The 20,566-nt window shown below is 33.5% G+C and overlaps 2 protein-coding genes across 2 annotated transcripts in view; one reads left to right on the top strand and one right to left on the bottom strand.

The window, feature by feature from the left end:
* LOC137406159 (alkaline phosphatase-like) overlaps positions 1-10,491 on the bottom strand; it is a 41,313-nt gene extending 30,822 nt beyond the window's left edge. The window contains exons 1-3 of the mRNA XM_068092689.1: positions 10,369-10,491; positions 8,363-8,488; positions 4,654-4,748 (exon numbers count right to left, since the gene is read on the bottom strand). Of these exons, the coding sequence (XP_067948790.1) occupies positions 4,654-4,748; positions 8,363-8,488; positions 10,369-10,447 (300 nt within the window). The 5' untranslated portion in view covers positions 10,448-10,491. The remainder of the gene's footprint in view (positions 1-4,653; positions 4,749-8,362; positions 8,489-10,368) is intronic.
* Positions 10,492-12,274: 1,783 nt separating this feature from the next.
* On the top strand, positions 12,275-18,420 carry LOC137406563 (uncharacterized). Its single transcript, XM_068093158.1, has 3 exons — positions 12,275-12,369; positions 14,724-14,861; positions 17,884-18,420. The coding sequence occupies exons 1-3, from the start codon at positions 12,333-12,335 to the stop codon at positions 18,240-18,242; spliced, it is 534 nt and encodes a 177-aa protein (XP_067949259.1). The 5' UTR covers positions 12,275-12,332; the 3' UTR covers positions 18,243-18,420.
* The last annotated feature ends 2,146 nt before the right edge of the window (positions 18,421-20,566 follow it).

Here is a 20,566-nt window from a genome sequence, read left to right as displayed (position 1 = left end):
TGTATGTCAAGTGTTGTATGACTGGTTGATAGCAGTAATCAATGCCAAGTGTTGTATGACTGGTTGATAGAAGTAATGAATGTCAAGTGTTGTATGACTGGTTGATAGCAGTAATGTATGTCAAGTGTTGTATGACTGGTTGATAGCAGTAATCAATGTCAAGTGTTGTATGACTGGTTGATAGAAGTAATGTATGTCAAGTGTTGTATGACTGGTTGATAGAAGTAATGTATGTCAAGTGTTGTATGACTGGTTAATAGAAGTAATGAGTGTCAAGTGTTGTATGACTGGTTGATAGAAGTAATCAATGTCAAGTGTTGTATGACTGGTTGATAGCAGTAATGAATGTCAAGTGTTGTATGACTGGTTGATAGCAGTAATGAATGTCAAGTGTTGTATGACTGGTTGATAGAAGTAATGTATGTCAAGTGTTGTATGACTGGTTGATAGCAGTAATGTATGTCAAGTGTTGTATGACTGGTTGATAGCCGTAATGAATGTCAAGTGTTGTATGACTGGTTGATAGAAGTAATCAATGTCAAGTGTTGTATGACTGGTTGATAGAAGTAATGTATATCAAGTGTTGTATGACTGGTTGATAGAAGTAATGTATGTCAAGTGTTGTATGACTGGTTGATAGAAGTAATGTATGTCAAGTGTTGTATGACTGGTTGATAGAAGTAATGAGTGTCAAGTGTTGTATGACTGGTTGATAGAAGTAATCAATGTCAAGTGTTGTATGACTGGTTGATAGCAGTAATGAATGTCAAGTGTTGTATGACTGGTTGATAGCAGTAATGAATGTCAAGTGTTGTATGACTGGTTGATAGAAGTAATCAATGTCAAGTGTTGTATGACTGGTTGATAGCAGTAATGTATGTCAAGTGTTGTATGACTGGTTGATAGCAGTAATGAATGTCAAGTGTTGTATGACTGGTTGATAGAAGTAATGAATGTCAAGTGTTGTATGACTGGTTGATAGAAGTAATGTATGTCAAGTGTTGTATGACTGGTTGATAGAAGTAATGTATGTCAAGTGTTGTATGAGTGGTTGATAGAAGTAATGAATGTCAAGTGTTGTATGACTGGTTAATAGAAGTAATGTATGTCAAGTGTTGTATGACTGGTTGATAGAAGTAATCTATGTCAAGTGTTGTATGACTGGTTGATAGCAGTAATGTATGTCAAGTGTTGTATGACTGGTTGATAGCAGTAATCAATGCCAAGTGTTGTATGACTGGTTGATAGAAGTAATGAATGTCAAGTGTTGTATGACTGGTTGATAGCAGTAATGTATGTCAAGTGTTGTATGACTGGTTGATAGCAGTAATCAATGTCAAGTGTTGTATGACTGGTTGATAGAAGTAATGTATGTCAAGTGTTGTATGACTGGTTGATAGAAGTAATGTATGTCAAGTGTTGTATGACTGGTTGATAGAAGTAATGAGTGTCAAGTGTTGTATGACTGGTTGATAGAAGTAATCAATGTCAAGTGTTGTATGACTGGTTGATAGCAGTAATGAATGTCAAGTGTTGTATGACTGGTTGATAGCAGTAATGAATGTCAAGTGTTGTATGACTGGTTGATAGAAGTAATCAATGTCAAGTGTTGTATGACTGGTTGATAGAAGTAATGTATGTCAAGTGTTGTATGACTGGTTGATAGCAGTAATGAATGTCAAGTGTTGTATGACTGGTTGATAGAAGTAATCAATGTCAAGTGTTGTATGACTGGTTGATAGAAGTAATGTATATCAAGTGTTGTATGACTGGTTGATAGAAGTAATCAATGTCAAATGTTGTATGACTGGTTGATAGAAGTAATATATGTCAAGTGTTGTATGACTGGTTGATAGAAGTAATGTATGTCAAGTGTTGTATGACTGGTTGATAGAAGTAATGTATGTCAAGTGTTGTATGACTGGTTGATAGAAGTAATGAATGTCAAGTGTTGTATGACTGGTTGATAGAAGTAATGTATGTCAAGTGTTGTATGACTGGTTGATAGCAGTAATGTATGTCAAGTGTTGTATGACTGGTTGATAGCAGTAATGTATGTCAAGTGTTGTATGACTGGTTGATAGAAGTAATGTATGTCAAGTGTTGTATGAGTGGTTGATAGAAGTAATCTATGTCAAGTGTTGTATGACTGGTTGATAGAAGTAATGTATGTCAAGTGTTGTATGACTGGTTGATAGAAGTAATGAGTGTCAAGTGTTGTATGACTGGTTGATAGAAGTAATCAATGTCAAGTGTTGTATGACTGGTTGATAGCAGTAATGAATGTCAAGTGTTGTATGACTGGTTGATAGAAGTAATGTATGTCAAGTGTTGTATGACTGGTTGATAGAAGTAATGTATATCAAGTGTTGTATGACTGGTTGATAGAAGTAATCAATGTCAAGTGTTGTATGACTGGTTGATAGAAGTAATCAATGTCAAATGTTGTATGACTGGTTAATAGCAGTAATGTATGTCAAGTGTTGTATGACTGGTTGATAGAAGTAATCAATGTCAAATGTTGTATGACTGGTTGATAGAAGTAATGTATGTACATTGTTGTATGTCTAATGAATAAAAAAAGGTAAGTATATGCAAGTAAAAGAGATTTGTATGTGTGTGTGTGTGTGTCAAAGTTTGTTTTGAGTACATAATACATGTACTACCAATTTTACGTTTTGTGATTATTTCACCAGTATGAATCTGCTACATATACATGTAAGTACATTTTGTCCAAACTAGGCTGTCATTTAATGAACAATGTTTAGTTTATTTTACAAATACATAGGATCAAACTCGAGCCAATACACGGAACTGCTGCTGGTTAGCTTGTAATCTAGACAGAAGTGCTTGGAAGGCCTTCATTTTACTGTCTCCCATTGAATACTTTGCTGCAGATGTGGCACGGTGGGAGTGACCATTTTGGTTCAGGTGCAAACTAAAAGAGTAATCTAAAAAAGCAGACAGACTTGTTTGTTCTCACAGCCTCTCAAGTCTGCCCTCAAAGCTGTTAGAGAAAAACAACTGGTTTATGAATGAAGATGACAACAAGCCCTCCAAGCGTGTTTTTCTTGAAAGTTGATCCGAGGGCTGGGGTCATTTTTACCTCGGCTATCCAACCGGTCACTAATCCATCGATCCAGCCGTGACTCGTTCAAGTTAATAACAAAAAAGTATAAAAACACACATAGAAGAACATTTTGTTTGACCACAACAGAGTTTAACGATGATAATAGTAATCAACTCGCTAAATCACTGTAATATTTCTCACAATCAAAAGAATTTTAAACCAGAAGGTAAACTTTCATATAGTAGAGTGGCTCCCTTTTTTATACCGCTATGAGTTTCTTCGGCTTTTCAATATCAAAATCTCGCAGTTTGTAGTTATATACAACCCAGTTATAATTGCTTTTCTTAAAATCAAGATGTTTAATTTTTGTATTTGGAATATTATTTTGAGGTTGTATATTATTTATTAATTTAGTTTGATTTAATATTAGTATTTAAAAAATTGTTAGAAGTTGAACATCGTTTTAGTGTGAGTCAAATACATGTATGAATACAACTGGTCCAGAAGAATTGTAGGTTTCCAACCAGAATTTATGCAGCTTTATGCTTGTTCTTATTAGATGTTGCCCTTGTTCACAGATTTTACCACTCTAGTAAAATGGACATTATCCAGTGCTTTGCTAATAATATTGATGTTAGCAAGTACTTTGCTGATAATATTGATGTTATCAAGTACTTTGCTGATAATATTGATGTTATCAAGTACTTTGCTGATAATATTGATGTTATCAAGTACTTTGCTGATAATATTGATGTTATCAAGTACTTTGCTGATAATATTGATGTTATCAAGTACTTTGCTGATAATATTGATGTTATCAAGTACTTTGCTGATAATATTAATGTTATCAAGTACTTTGCTGATAATATTGATGTTATCAAGTACTTTGCTGATAATATTGATGTTATCAAGTACTTTGCTGATAATATTAATGTTATCAAGTACTTTGCCGATAATATTGATGTTATCAAGTACTTTGCTGATAAGTAGAAATAATATAGTAAGTTGTTAACAAATTGAGCACAATAGTACTTTACTGTTCAAATTTGCATTATACAGTACTTAGCAGTAAAATAGACAATATACAGTACATGGTTAATTCTGAAAAAAAACTGCTCAATCTAACCTAATTAGTTTCTGTTTCAGAGATTTCTGTTAGAGATTGGTGGCCACAGATGGCTTGATTTCATACTAACTCTAAGCTAAACAACTCAAACTAATAACTTTGGCTTCTCAAGAAGTCATATTTTGACTAACACCTTATTTGTTCATTGAGAGAAGACGATTTCTGCACACCACATGGGATATTTAAAGATTCTAATTTATATTCTATTTTATATTATATATTTTATATTCTATATTTTATTTTAAATTCTATTTAAGAATAATAACAATAAATCAAGTAAAATAGGTGTTATAAAGTACCTTGCTAGCACAACAGGCATTATACAGTACTTTGCTATCAATATGGGCATTATCAAGTATCTTGCAAACAAAATGAGCATTATAATAGTAGTGTACATTGCTAGCATAATGGTCATTATACAGTACCTTGTTAGCAATTAATAGGTATTATACCTTACCTTACTTAGCCCAGTATAAGGGAACTTATCCCATGTAAGGAGTGCCTCCTCACCCAGAAGGCCATGGGTCAGCTGACCTCTATAAATTCTGATGGCTGCAAGCAGACAAACAGATACAACAAAAGCACGAACAACTTCAGTTAAAGGAGTGTTGGCCTGATAAGTATTTATGAAAAGCAGACAACTTATGTGTAAAGCTAGTTTTCCATAATTATATCACAGAGAAATATGCTTTATAACATGTGCTGTCTTAGAAAGGCCTTAATGAAAATGAACTTATTATTTCTTTAAAAAATAGATAAAATGATGTCTGATTGAAAATCTAGAACAATCTAGAACAATTCAGAGCAATCTAGAACAATCTAGAACAATTCAGAGCAATCTAGAACAATCTAGAACAATTGCAAGCATGTTTTATGGAATCAGCAAAAAGTTTAACATGTTCAAGCTTGTCTAAAGGTTTTTTCACCTTAGTTTCATTAGGTTATTCTGTTAACAGTGAATATACCTTTTACATTTCAGAATGTCACTAGAAAGGATAAGGGATAATTTTTTTAGTGTCACAGAAATACAAAAGAAATCATCAAACATTGCTTCATAAACTGGTTTACAAACAATACAGGTATTATCAATAGATCGCCAGTTCATAAAGAAAGTGCTTTAAAGATTAATGATTTAGGTCAGCCATATCAAGAAAGCTTCAGTCTGAAAATTTATTTTCTGTATTTTGGCAGCTAATTATTAATATCTTCTCTTTGTAATAAGTTAATCTCATATTAATTCTAGTTGATTCCTTTTACTAGAACTACTGCAGCATTTATTGAAAAACAGTCTTTACAGTTGTAGTAAAGACTCACCTAAATCTAGGTAGAACAAGTTATTAATGAAGTTGTCTTCCTATGTGGTTATTATGCTAGACATAATCGATGTGGAGTTGTCTTTCTATGCGATTAATGTGCTAGTCAAAGGATCTGCTTATTATCAAAAATATTGATTTTCCATTGATTGGTCTATATTACTATCAAGAAGATAAGGGGTGGTCACAGAAAGAGTTTAGCAAAGGGTGTATAAAAAAGAAAAATTCTTAGGTACAATTAGAGAATGGGAGTTATTTTCTTTTTTTTAGCAACCGCCAAAAACATTTTACAATGTTGTAGTTTTCAAACGCACAAGCACACACACGTGCACGCACCTACAATTTTGCTAGCTGTCTTTTATTCTCACCTGAGTTATCACATACTATTCAATTTTCGTAACTTTTACCAAACAAGTTGAGTGGCTCATTTAGAGAGAACGACTCCAGCGTCTCACATGACTACCCGCACATTATTGGATCGCATACATCAACTCAGTAAAGAAAACTAGTGACTTAAGCATAACCTGATTTAACTCTGGATTTACAAGCCCATGTTACAATGCTTCAAGTATATCTTAAAAACTACCATTTACTCGTTTATAGTATACTAATAAAAGATCTCTGATATTAAGCAACTTTGTATATCAAAAACTTCCTTAAATGTTCTATACTTAGAAAGCACCACTTATATCCATTGGTCTAAGCGCATCAGTTTATTAAGACATTTTAACTCAGTCGAGTCCATTTGAAGTTTTTCTAAAAAGATCGGAATCAAATTCAATACTACCATCGTATATGATTCAATAAAAAGAAATTTATGAGGTATGTTGAAAGGTTTGGTGATTGATAGTGTGCTAAAATGCCATTTGTCAAACAGTCCTAGTGATAAATTGGGACTTATATATTTGGTTCAGCTCATCATTATAAGAAATATAGTTTGTCTCATTTATTCATTTCCTTGGTTATTAATAGTTGTGCTAAAATTTCATTAGACATAAACAGATCTAGTGGTAAGTTGAGACTTACATCTGTTTCAGCCTATCATTATAGGAGATTTAGTGTGTCCCATTTAATCTTGTACATATGAGGTTGTTAAAGGCCAGAAAACTTCCAAAAGAAGCGCTTTCCATAAAAACAGTTCTAAAGTGAGGCCTTGCCTGATGGCTGCCCTAAAGCCTTTTATTGGTGTACATCTACTTGCAATGACATCACCATTAACATTCCGCTACATGCATGTGCATTGTCAAGTTTGAGCTGATATTCGACTGTACGTTCAAAGTACTTTTAAACATAATGCATTTAAAGTTTCTCACTTTGCAGTTATGTGAGTAAACGTAAAACAGCTACAAATTAAAATTGAAAAACGAAAGAAAATATAAAAACAATATAAAGACCTGTTATTACACTATTATATGGTATTTCAACCTTGATAAAGTTATAGCAAGTTACTTTGCTCGTTTTTCTCACCTTTTTCACGTCTGAACCTACACATAACTGAACCTACACATAACTGAACATACACATAACTGAACCTACACATAACTGAACATACACATAACTGAACATACACATAACTGAACATACACATAACTGAACCTACACATAACTGAACATACACATAACTGAACATACACATAACTGAACCTACACATAACTGAACATACACATAACTGAACATACACATAACTGAACATACACATAACTGAACCTACACATAACTGAACCTACACATAACTGAACCTACACATAACTGAACCTACACATAACTGAACATACACATAACTGAACATACACATAACTGAATCTACACACAACTGAACTTACAATATGGTTCATAATGCTGGGACAAGTCTGATATTAAAGGTTGACTTGCAACAAAACTCACATTACAGTTATTTGACATCAAAAGATTCACCATGTCTTACTCTGTTGTGTTGAAGGTGCCAAATATGTGGAAATGTGATTACAAGCTCTTAAAAGCTCAAAAACGAACAGTTAATCGCAGCCACACGAGACCGCCGTAGTTTGGATTCTTTTTCCAAAACGACTCAAATGTGACGTAGTTGTGGTAGATGGTTTCTTTTTACACTTTCATGCAACCTTATTCGTCGAAATATTTTCCCAAATATACTTCACGCATTCAATAAAACCATGTCTAGTGTTCTTACGCGTCTGCTTTATCGTCATTGTAGTGCTGTCACTTTCAGCACTGATATTTTATAACTTACCGTAAAAAATTGTTTAATTTTTTAACCTTAACTCGAAGGAGTACATGTCATTGTCTGATAATCATAACGAGTCTTTTAGTCACCAGTGATAATCGAAAAGTGCTGCAAAAATTATTTGCAAAATATTGGGTCACATGATTAGATTATGACTTGACGATTAGATCAAGTCGAATCGAGAGTGTGAAGTAGCGAACATCTATATTTGATACGGGGTCTTCGGTAAAACCCGAAGTGTTTTTCATAAACTAGTACTACGATAAGTTTTATATTGAGCTTTTTATTGGCCTTTCAATTCACGTCAGAACATCACGTGACAAGACGATAACCAAACAGTAATGACTACGTCAGATAAATAAACAGATTCCAATCTACGGCGGCTTTTCGTTTTTGAGCTTTTATGAGCTTGTAATCGCATTTCCGCATATTTGGCACCTACAACACAACAGAGTAAAATATGGTGAATCTTTTGATTCCAAATAACTGTAATGTGAGTTTTGTTGCAAGTCAACCTTAAGATATGCTTGTTTGCCTGAATAAGCACTCTCTATAATCAAATTAGGTATTCATCGAATGGTTTAAAAATTTAATAATTCTACATGTAGTATACCAAATTATATACTTATACCTGTGGTGGTATCGACATCCATTCCATCGCCAATAGCCAACACAAGATTCTTGGCTACATTTTTGTTGGGTTCTCTTAAAGCTATTTTAAGTGCTTCCTTGTCATTTTCATACCAATAGTTCTTCTCTATAATATAAAAGCGACAGCGTCAACTAACCATGCCTGAGCAATCTATTGAAGATCAAATGACATGTCTACACAATGACTGGAGACGGGCCCAGTTACAGAAAGCATTTTAAGGTTGGTTGCAATTCCTGTTATAGCCAGTTGCCAATTTGAGAAGTGGACTCTAACCTGTTGTATGCAGATCAGGCATTGTAGACCACCAGGCAATTAGGTCAAAGTCAAGCAGAACTAGACCACTACAGTTCTCAGCAATGACTAAGCAATGATGTGGTTACAGGGCTGCGTTCATAATGGTCATTATTTTAAACCTAGTCACTTTGCTTATCAAAGGTTTCTCTATTGATTTTTGCTCAACTGGAGTTTAGAAAAATGTCATTATCACAAATCTTATTGTGACAAGCGAATGAACTATTCATGCAGCAGGTAAACTCTCTGTTTCACTTTAACTGCTAATGTTAAAATTATTGTCATTCGCGGCATTAGGAAAGTCATTATGGTAGCCATGGTAACGTAATGTTAGCCACTAATCCTCTGATTAACCTCCGCTCTAATGGTCATTTCCTTGAGCGTTGGGGAAGCCCCTTCCAACTTACAAGGCCAGCTAGGTTCATTCTTGATAATGTTGATTTGAAGTATTATTTTCATTATGTTTTCATACCCTTTTTCGATTTTTTGCATAGTAACTGATGTTTTGACGAGTATGACCAGAACATAGCAATCGCTTTAAATAGATGCACAAATAGAAACGGGAAATTACAATCACCTTTGCAACCCCATCATAACAGCTTTAGTAGTCATGAGCCGACAATTTTAAAAAGACAATAATGTAAATATAATGCAGAGCTGCACGCAACATGCAATCATTTCAGAGAAATATGCACGTTCTCAGTACTTGTTCTATCTCTGTGGAGAGGTAGTAGTTAGTGTGTTTATTATTCTTAAAATTTGGCTCGATCCAACAACCTAAAGCAAACTTCAAAATCTGATAACTTGATGTTGATACTTGGGTTTATGCAAAGCATTTTTGGGTGTGCTTTTTGAAAAGATGAAAAGGCCATGCTTGTCTAATCTTCAGGTAAGGGAAGGCCAGGAAATGCAATTGCAGCTTGAAAAGTAAGCTTTTGAGGTAAGAGTGTTGCAATCACTAAATTTTTATAAATCTTCCTTGATGATAGCTCATTTTTTATTAGCTTCAGTTAGGTTTAGTCAGAATCAGCCAGCCAATTAAACAACAGCTATTAAACAACTGACCAATGTAGGATCAGATAAGTAAAATACAAAATCTCCAGCCTTTTGGCTCATATTCTAAATTTACTATGCTGATAAGATTAGTATAATCTTGCAACAGCTGTATGTGTAAACTAGTTGTACTAAATAACTGATAGTCTTGTAACGGCAGCACTTGTACGAAGTGAGGTTGCTGCTAGCTTTATACATTTACATAGCGCTGGTCTACTCTAGTCACCAACTTATTGAGCTGAAATCTGAACTCATGAAAAACAAAGAAGGTTTAACTCCTCATAAACTACACTATAGTAATATAAACCCACAGAGATAGAAAGATGCCTTGCTTCATAGACATAGGTTCAGGTTAGTGCTACTGTACTAACTGTATTGCCTGTTTTAGCTACATATGTTCGTAACACATCTATTCCTTATCATAGAAATCTGTTGTTACTACTATCGATGATAGTTCTCTATAGAATCGACCGAAATGTGTATAGTAACGGGTTTTACAGTGCCAATAAGGGCAATAAAAGATTAGATTCATCTGACATTTATGCAAGTCATTGCTTCTTGGCAAAAATTATTACTATTTAAAACATGGTACAAAAAAACAACAGAATTACTGCTAAAATGGTAGACATTTTATCACTCACCCCAAGTTAGTCTGGTTGAAGAATGTGAACCGACAGTGAGAACAGATAAAAAGCAGACGAGTGCTTTTAAAAGAAGCATAGTTATTATAGGTTGTATTAGTTGTACACCTCAACACCTTTTAAATGAACCCTGGAGTATTTCCTAGATTAGATACTCTTGCATTAAAACTGTTTTGGGTAATTAATCATGCTTATTAGAGAAACCCTTGGCTCATTGGTCATGAAGTAGCACATCATGACACACTTGGCATAGATTATGTCTGTTTCATATGACTATCAGCAAAATCAGACACAGCTCTCTCCAGCGAGAACACAAGGAATCTAAATTCGATGCTGGTTTAAAAAATAAATACACGCATACAAATAACTGTTTTAAGCAAGTTAGCATCCGAGTAAGACATTTGTAAAGAGAAGACAACTCCATATGTTAGAAAGTTGTTTCATGAACAAACTAGCGCATGCTGGCATACGTTTGTAGTTTTATTAATAATAGTGACCAAAGATTGTATATATGACGCTGCGTAACTAGGCAACTGGTTCAAACAACTTTTCATACCAAATATTAGAAATCATTTTGTTTAGTCATTAGATGAACTTCTTAGCAACTTCTTTCAAGTTCTAGAAGCATCCACAAGTTTAATGAACCAGCAACAGAGAAGCAATTATTTATACACACTCCTATGCTCACAAATCCTTAATGTAGCAAATCTTTAATGTAGCAAATCTTTAATGTAGCAAATCTTTAATGTAGCAAATCTTTAATGTAGCAAATCTTTAATGTAGCAAATATTTAGTGTGGCAAACACTTAATGTAGAAAATACTTAATGTAAAAAATACTTAATGTAGCAAATCCTTAATGTAGCAAATATTTAATGTAGCAAATATTTAATGTAGCAAATACTTAATGTAGCAAATCCTTAATGTAGTAAATACTTAATGTAGCAAATACTTAATGTAGCAAATCCTTAATGTAGCAAATATTTAATGTAGCAAATACTTAATGTAGCAAATCCTTAATGTAGCAAATATTTAATGTAGCAAATCATTAATGTAGCAAATATTTAGTGTGGCAAATACTTAATGTAGCAAATACTTAATGTAGCAAACCCTTAATGTAGCAAATATTTAATGTAGCAAATATTTAATGTAGCAAATATTTAATGTAGCAAATACTTAATGTAGCAAATCCTTAATGTAGCAAATATTTAATGTAGCAAATATTTAATGTAGCAAATACTTAATGTAGCAAATCCTTAATGTAGTAAATACTTAATGTAGCAAATACTTAATGTAGCAAATCCTTAATGTAGCAAATATTTAATGTAGCAAATACTTAATGTAGCAAATCCTTAATGTAGCAAATATTTAATGTAGCAAATCATTAATGTAGCAAATATTTAGTGTGGCAAATACTTAGTGTAGAAAATACTTAATGTAGCAAATACTTAATGTAGCAAATACTTAATGTAGCAAATACTTAATGTAGCAAATACTTAATGTAGCAAACCCTTAATGTAGCAAATACTTAATGTAACAAGTACCTAATGTAGCAAATTCTTAATGTAGCAAATATCTAATGTAGCAAATACTTAATGTAGCAAGTAGCTAATGAAACTGTCTAATGAGCTGATTAAATGACAACTGATTAAATACAAGAAAAATAAAAATTGTTTTTTTTTGTATTAGTTTAAGAAGCAAACTACTTTGAAAACCATATTGCATACTTTAAAGGCTGCTTGCTCTAACGCTCTCAATAATGTCATTCCTCAGGCGACTCAACTAGCTGCAGTTACACATATCCAGTATAGGCGTTTAAGTGGATAATAAATGGTGCTTAGATTGGTGGCTAACTCTAAAAAATTGTTAAACCTCTGATGCAAGCAGTAAAAACTACTGAGTAAGAAAGATTAATGAAGAGCTTATCTATGAAGCGTGACCACGCTAGTCACTAGTGATCCTGAAGATGCTCGGGTACAAAGTTCTACTTCTGCTGCTCGCCTGTAAGTACCCTGAAAACTTTGTAAAAGTTGCTTTGCAAAATCTGGTCAACATGAAAGTCAACTTTTCCGTTCACTGTATGAGTATGCCAGAAGTATTACACGTGTAAGTGAAACATATAGGCAAATAGAAGGCAACTGGATTTAATGGCTAATATAGGATGTCTTGCAGTACGAAAATGAATACTGCAGTTATAATGCTATATATAATCTCAGCAAACTTCATTTCTGCTCCAGAAAACTAACCTGATGACCTAGTGACTTACCATAAGCATTACCTTGCTTAAAAAGGGCTCCAGAATCATAAATTAGTCATACATGTATATTAGCCAGAATCTGGTAAGCTGGAGGCATCTCAAACATTGTCGTGAGTGACTATTGGTTGATCTCGTCACTCCATTCACCAGCAATTTTTAGCGGAAACCCGAAATTTGGGGGTCACGGATTAACAACTTCTACTAAGCTAGCAGATGGTTTCTATCAGGTTAACAATTACAATTTTAATCATTACCAGGTTAACAGTTATTGGTTAGCAGTTAATATGTACAATGTTAACAGTTACTGGTTAGCAGTTAATATGTACAATGTTAACAGTTATTGGTTAGCAGTTAATATGTACAATGTTAACAGTTATTGGTTAGCAGTTAATATGTACAATGTTAACAGGTATTGGTTAGCAGTTAATATGTACAATGTTAATAGGTATTGGCTAATAAATAACGATTAGCACAGTAACACTTGCTATGTTACCAGTTACCAGATAAGAGTTGTCATATTTGTGGTTGCAGTTGAAATTTGCATGCGAACAGCAACGCCTCTGGGTGGGCTCCTGTGTAACACAATGCTATTGCGTTAACTAACATAACAGTGAAAGAAATTACAAAAAGGTCTTGCTTCTTAAACAATTCTCAACAACACATTAAAATTTTTTGGTATAAATATGTTATATTACACTTGATAAAATTTGATTGTATGGCCCAAAACGACATGCTAGATATCTGATGACTTGCTTAAGTAGCGGTTTGCTTGTTCCAAAGTGGTCACAGCTTCAATAACTGATGTTGAAGTTCTGATAATGTTGAAGCTATTCAAGTTCCTATCGCTAGCAAGACAGCTTCTGTCACTCTACTTCAACTGTTATCATTAAATCACCAATGTAAAGCTTTTGATCAAAAGCAGACGTTTCACACAGTTTATATTTTTATTACAAAGGTTGGCTGAAATCTAAACTTGATTAAGTACACCAATGAGTGCCTACAGTAAAGCTTCACCAACACTACCATTATACCATGTTACTAATAGTACTATTATATCATGTTACTAGTACTATTATATCATGTTACTAGTAATACTATTATACTATGGTACTACTAGTACTATTATATCATGCTACTAGGAGTATTATTATATCATGTTTCTAGTATTACTATTATATCATGTTACTAGTAGTGCTATTATATCATGTTACTAGTGGTAGTATTATATCATGCTACTAGTAGTACTATTATATCATGTTACTGGTAGTACTATCATACCCTGTTTCTAGTAGTAACAGCAGGGCCAAGAGTCAGCAAAGCACAACAGCTATTGTACCTGAATAACTTCTTTTTAAATGGTATAAGAAATGGTTGGCTAGATTTTGGGTTTCGGAATTTGTTTTTTATGATGGTACTAGTCAAGTTTTGAATAACGTTCTAATATGATTTGATAAAACCTGGCAGCGTCTATAAGTCGCACTGGTAACGGGTTTTCTGACTAATTTGGTTATTTATTCTGCGAGTTACTTACAACATAAAATGATTTTGACAGACAATAAGACTTTGTTATTAAAGTGATTATCTAACAATAAAATAACTTATTACTACCTTACTAGTCTAATGAAACTAAATCAAGAACATCATATTCGGTACACAAGTTTATCCGTTAATGTACAATATGTTAATTTGTCAAGCTACAAACGCATTTGGCATTTGACTGCCTGAATGCTTGGTTAACTTTATTTCTGTAGCATTTGTTTTAAACTGCTACTATTAAGCCTTTTTATAAAGTTTTATAAAGTTTATAAAGTTTTTATGAATTTATTTGCATTTAGAAGGGATCCCTTGTCAAATAAGAACAGAAGTTAGAACTTGGGCCGGTCTTTTGCGCTGAGTTAGACTTAAATTGTTAATAAAAATTATTGTCTTTGATATCTTCAATACTTGTTTGGCAAGTAATAGAAACAATGTTTTTACTAATTTAAAGAGTTTATTTGGCTCAATTATTTCTGCGGACACCCGTCTGTCATTGCCTGTCAATGATTACTGATAACTGCTAACATTCTTTGAGCAATACACCTTGTGTTCGGCTTACTTTAGGTTGTGTAATAAAACCAACAGATGCCATCAGCTGCTATGTTTGTGACAAGTGTGATGCTATTGGGGTTGTCCAAAACTGCTCAGATGAATATTGGAACGGCAACTTCTGTGACATTACGCAAGAATCTGATGGATCTAGTAAGTATTGTATGTCAAGTTATGTTTGTGAATAGCCTCACTGGAAACTTTTAAAAGTCAGAGCACAGGCCAGACATATCACCATAATGACTGTTTGGTGTCTGATACGTATGCAGTTTTAAAGAATATTTTCAACAGTTCTGAAAAGCTCTGTTAAATCTTTACTGTAATAAAAGCCATGTTCGTTCATCTGTTTGAAGCCGCGTTAACAACGTTAAGAAAAAAGATTGCGTCGTACAGGGATCGAGCCCCAATATCTACCCGATTGCTACCATCTGAACATATTTAGGAATAATTGTGTACAAAGCTACTATACCTGACGATCTCTCATGGCACCCTGAACTGCCAGGGTGCTAGTTCTAAAAAGATGCTGCCTGTCATTTACACGCACGCACACACACTCGCGCGCACACACACATGCACACGCGCGCACACATGCACACACGCGCACTAGCATATAAACAAACAATGACTCAGTAGAATTTATTAATATGCAGGTTGATACATATTGCATAATAATAATTAATATAAAGGTTGTTGATACATATTTTATAGTAATAATTAATATACAGGTTGTTGATACATATTGTATAATAATAATTAACATACAAGTTGTTGATATATATTGTATAATAATAATTAATATACAGGTTGTTAATACATATTGTATAATAATAATTAACATACAGGTTGTTGATACATATTGTATAATAATAATAATTAATATACAGGTTGTTGATACATATTGTATAATAATAATTAATATACAGGTTGTTGATACATATTGTATAATAATAATTAATATACAGGTTTTTGATACATATTGTATAATAATAATTAATATACAGGTTGTTAATACATATTGTATAATAATAATAATAATAATTAACATACAGGTTGTTGATACATATTGTATAATAATAATAATTAATATACATGTTGTTAATACATATTGTATAATAATAATTAACATACAGGTTGTTGATAAATATGTGTTGTATAATAATAATTAATATACAGGTTGTTGTTACATATTGCATAATAATAATTAATATAGAGGTTGTTGATACATATTGTATAATAATAATTAATATAGAGGTTGTTGATACATATTGTATAATAATAATTAACATACAGGTTGTTGATACACATTGTATAATAATAATTAATATACAGGTTGTTGATACATATGTGTTGTATAATAATAATTAATATACGTACTGTAAATTGTTGTACTTTGATTAAGCAGTTCAGTAAAATGATCTTTCTAGCAAATCCTCGATCGTCTCTTTATTCTGACATAATGCTCCATTTATACCCATGAAAGCTCTTGCTCCCTTTGCAACTGGTCCCCATATATTTCCAAAATATAACAGTCCCATATCTGTTAGATACTGCTAGGGCTTGCACTCATCCACTTCCTGGTACCTCAAGTAGTTAGACTCTCAGACCTTCCTCTGTACAGGTGCACGTAGTGCATGATAATCCCTTTGCTTCTCGGTGTTTCTGTAATTATTCTTTCATTTCATAAAAGTATTCCTTTTTTCCATCTGTCGTAGCCATATACCAGTATCTGTATCAATGTTGTTTTTATCAAACTTATCGTCATTATGTTTTCTCTGTATTTGGAGGTATTCCTTGCAAAGCTGCTTCACTTTATTTTTAACTTTTTCCTGTAAGCTTCATCCACACTTTTATGTTCTTGCTTGAGTTAGTCTGAAAAGTCTCAACCCGTTGTTTCCAGTTATTGCCAGTTCTCACCAGTTGTTCTCAGTTCTTTCAAGTTCTCTCAAGTTCTCGCTAGTTCTTACCCGTTTTATTCAATATCTTTCCAGTTCTTTCCAGCTCATTTTTATCATCTCCCAGCTTTTGTTAGTCTTTGCATCTTTGTGTTTTTGCCAGTTTTTTGCAGGCTATGCCAGGTAATGATCTTGTAGCTTAATCAATAGCCAATAATGTATTTTTAAGACTATTTCTGCAGTGAGCATTACTCTACAACTTGAGTGCACTGTAGTTACAATTGCAGTAAACGATGAAAATTAAGGTCTGGTCTAGTCAGTACATTAGAGTAGTCAGCCACTTGCATAAGTAATATCGATGAAGTATTGATGATATTGATCAATGATATTTATGATATTTTATGGTTGGGATACTGCCTTTTAGTAGTTTGTATATCTTTCATAGATTAGTAGATAAATAGAGCTAATGTAGTATCATGGCTGAAACATAGCTTTGCAAAGGCTAACACACGCAGAAAAACATATTTTTGCAACCAAATTATAGTGGAAGAACTTAATTGATAAGCTATTAAACTAAGGAAATTGGGTAAAATTAATTGCTAGTGGAAGTTTCAACAAATCCTTGCATTTCTTTTTAAGCTAATAGTCTATACAATTGCTGGTAAGACACTGTGAGAGAGTGACAGAACTCTCTGGCGCTAACCGCAAGTATCAAGGTCTGATTTTTGCAAATATAAAATGTAATTAAAAAAGCATCTTGGTTTTTTAGCTTTTTGGTGAAATGCTAAATTTCTAAGTTACTGAAAAGAAACCAGGACTATGCGCATCAGTTAGACCGGATTTTATTATTCCATGCCTGATTGCGGTGTATGCAACATCACTCTTTTTAAAACTCATGAAAAAGCATTCAGTCTAACCCCTACAATTGCATTTTTTTGGGATTTTGTAAAAAAACATTTTTCTTTTTATTCAGTGCAGTTTCTACTTTGTTCTAAACTGATCATACACATGAGGAATTTTTAGGATAATAAGAGCAGTGGCCATTCGTCCGTTCGAAAACCACGCTAAAAGCATTAGAAAAAAACTTGTCTGACACAAGAGTTCAACTCACATACTTTGTTTAATTGACTGACGCATTAACCAAAGGACCACTCATTCACTTTGACACTTTCTGAATTAGTTCATCTCATAGTGATTACTCATTATGGTCTCTCACAGTGCCCGGGACTGCCAAGCGTACAACGTAGCTGGATATAAAATTTAAAATTGCTTTTTACTTGTAGTTTACAGAGACTGTGGTTTCGAAGAGCATTTCGAACTTGTCATTTCCCTTGGGATTCCAGTATATGATTCATCATTAGGATGCTATGACCTGTATGGAGATATCGTATGCAAGTGTGAGACGCAATTGTGCAACTCCTACTTGGATATCTTCACCACCACGCCTGCTGCCTCCACATCTCACACTAATAAACAAACAATGCAAAGACCAACAGAATCTAGTGTAGAAACTCTCAGTATACACAGCTTAGAGATCTGGAGAAGGCAGACTTCGACGATGAGCTCAGCTGTTTCTTCTTATAATTTCAGGTGTTTTAGTCTGCTTGTTGTAGTTTTGACCAGTATTGAAATGATCGCTTGAAACCCAGACACACTCCATCCATATTCGTTTTATGAGGTGCATTTCCATACAGAAACCAAAAACACCATTTAAAAGCTTTACATGGTAAATAGGCAACTGTGATCTCTACAATTAATTTATTTGTTTTAGCTATATTATGCTAATATTATAATATGATATTACAAATACAATATATAAAGCTTACTATGCTAAAACAATTATTTTTGGTTTGGTCTTTTTGGTTTTGCAGTAAGCAAGCAACTGCATTACCGGCATTATTACATCTTGATTTTGACAAGAACTCCACATTCATAGATATTTTAAATGCTGGTTTTACAAAAACGCATTTAGGCATTTCTAACAAAAGCACTCGATCTACAGTTCTTGTCAAAGTCAATAAATAGTAGTGATACCAACCGTGTTATAAAAAATTAGAAGGTTTGTATGTGATTATGTTTTATAAAGTTTTGTAATTCAACTAGGATTGCTGGAATCAAACTTCATGCAGAAATGGTAAACCACGAAGTTTGGAATTTGTGCCTGTATTTCAATATAAGTTCTACTGAGCATCAGTGATGTTCTACAGGCAAATCATCAATAGCATTTCATCATTGTTCAACAACTATTACAATTTTTCCATTTATTAGCATTACCTATAAGTGATTTGTCACAAAGAAAAAATAAACTGAGAGTCACAGTCAATAATCAAATTCTATTGGCAAAAACTGAGAATAAACAATTGGCAACTTGTAAGTTGTTAGTAAAAATAAATTAATATTTAAGACTTGCATTTGATGCATCTTCACATCTCCTAATATAAAATTGTTTTGCTCAATGTTTCTGCTGAAAGGCTAAAGCCACCATAAGCTTTCAGTGACAATTTCAGCTACTTCGCACCAGTTACTAAGTGCAGGGAATAGGATCCCTATCAGAACCTTTTTATGAAAACTTTATGAACGTTTTATACTTTCAGGTCTTAGCACATGTTAACTTCTTCTTAACTGTACAGCGCAATAAAAACTGCACTTCATTAGAAAACTCGTTTACCATTAGCTTTAGCTTCTTTATGAATCATTCAACCAGTAAAAGTTAATGCTCCGAGGGCACTAATGTGAGTTCCTCATTCTATTGGATAAAAGTAACACAAAGTAGGTTGATTGCACTCCAACATCCTTTATTAGATGAGTTGCAGTAGAGAGCGCCAAGACTTGTTCACTAATGGCTGCAATCATACGATTTTGAAGGCTTGAAAGAAAAGGAACAAATAGCCTTCAATAACAGCAATAAAACAAGACTGTAGGATAGTTGCAAAGAGTTGTTTGCTCATTTCTAATACTAGATGAAAGAGGAAACAAATCATAATCTCATGTATTGCATACAGTTGTGAGAAGTAATCATGATATATAGTAATGTTCTTACACCGCTCTCACTCTACTCTCACTCTAGCCTCACTCTACTCTCACTTAACTCTCACTCTACTCTCAGTCTACTCTCACTCTACCTTCACTCTAGTCTCAGTCTACTCTCATTCTACTCTCACTCTACTCTCACTCTACTATCACTCTAGCCTCAGTCTACTCTCACTTAACTCTCACTCTACTCTCAGTCTACTCTCACTCTACGCTCAGTCTACTCTCACTCTTCTCTCAATCTACTCTCACTCTTCTCTCGCTCTTCTCTCGCTCTTCTCTCACCCTTCTCTCACTCTTCTCTCACCCTTCTCTCACTCTTCTCTCACTTAACTCTCACTCTACTCTCACTCTACTCTCACTCTAATATCACTCTACTCTCACTCTACTCTCACTTAACTCTCACTCTACTCTCACTCTACTCTCAGTCTACTCTCACTCTACCTTCACTCTACTCTTAATCTACTATCACTCATCTTTTTCTGCTCGCCTAGTTCCTTCATAATTTGTACTTTTATAATGGTAAAATTATTTTTAGCTCTAAAATCCTTTAGCATAATAATTGCAGCTACAAAAGATGCCGCATTGACTATCAGAATTTTTTTAAATGACAATTCGGTTTCAAAGTTTTAAATTTTTACAAGCTATAACATAATGCACTGATGCAAGAATAGTTTGACACTTACAATACTTCACAAGTTTGTACAGTGTTTGTACTATGATTGTACTGTACTGTGTTTGTACCTTGTTTGTACCTTGTTTGTACCTTGTTTGTACCTTGTTTGTACCTTGTTTGCACCTTGTTTGTACCTTGCTTGTACCATGGTTTGTACCCTTTGTTTAAAATGTTTGTACTGGGTTTGTACTATGATTGTATTAATATTGTACAATTTTGGGGCATTCTAATGAAAGTTAAAACAGTTCTCTCGGGCCTAA

This window comes from Watersipora subatra, chromosome 10 (genome assembly GCF_963576615.1).
Source record: "Watersipora subatra chromosome 10, tzWatSuba1.1, whole genome shotgun sequence".
Lineage (NCBI taxonomy): Eukaryota > Metazoa > Bryozoa > Gymnolaemata > Cheilostomatida > Watersiporidae > Watersipora > Watersipora subatra.
Note: the sequence above shows the minus strand (reverse complement) of the source record. Positions and strands in the feature narration are given on the sequence as shown.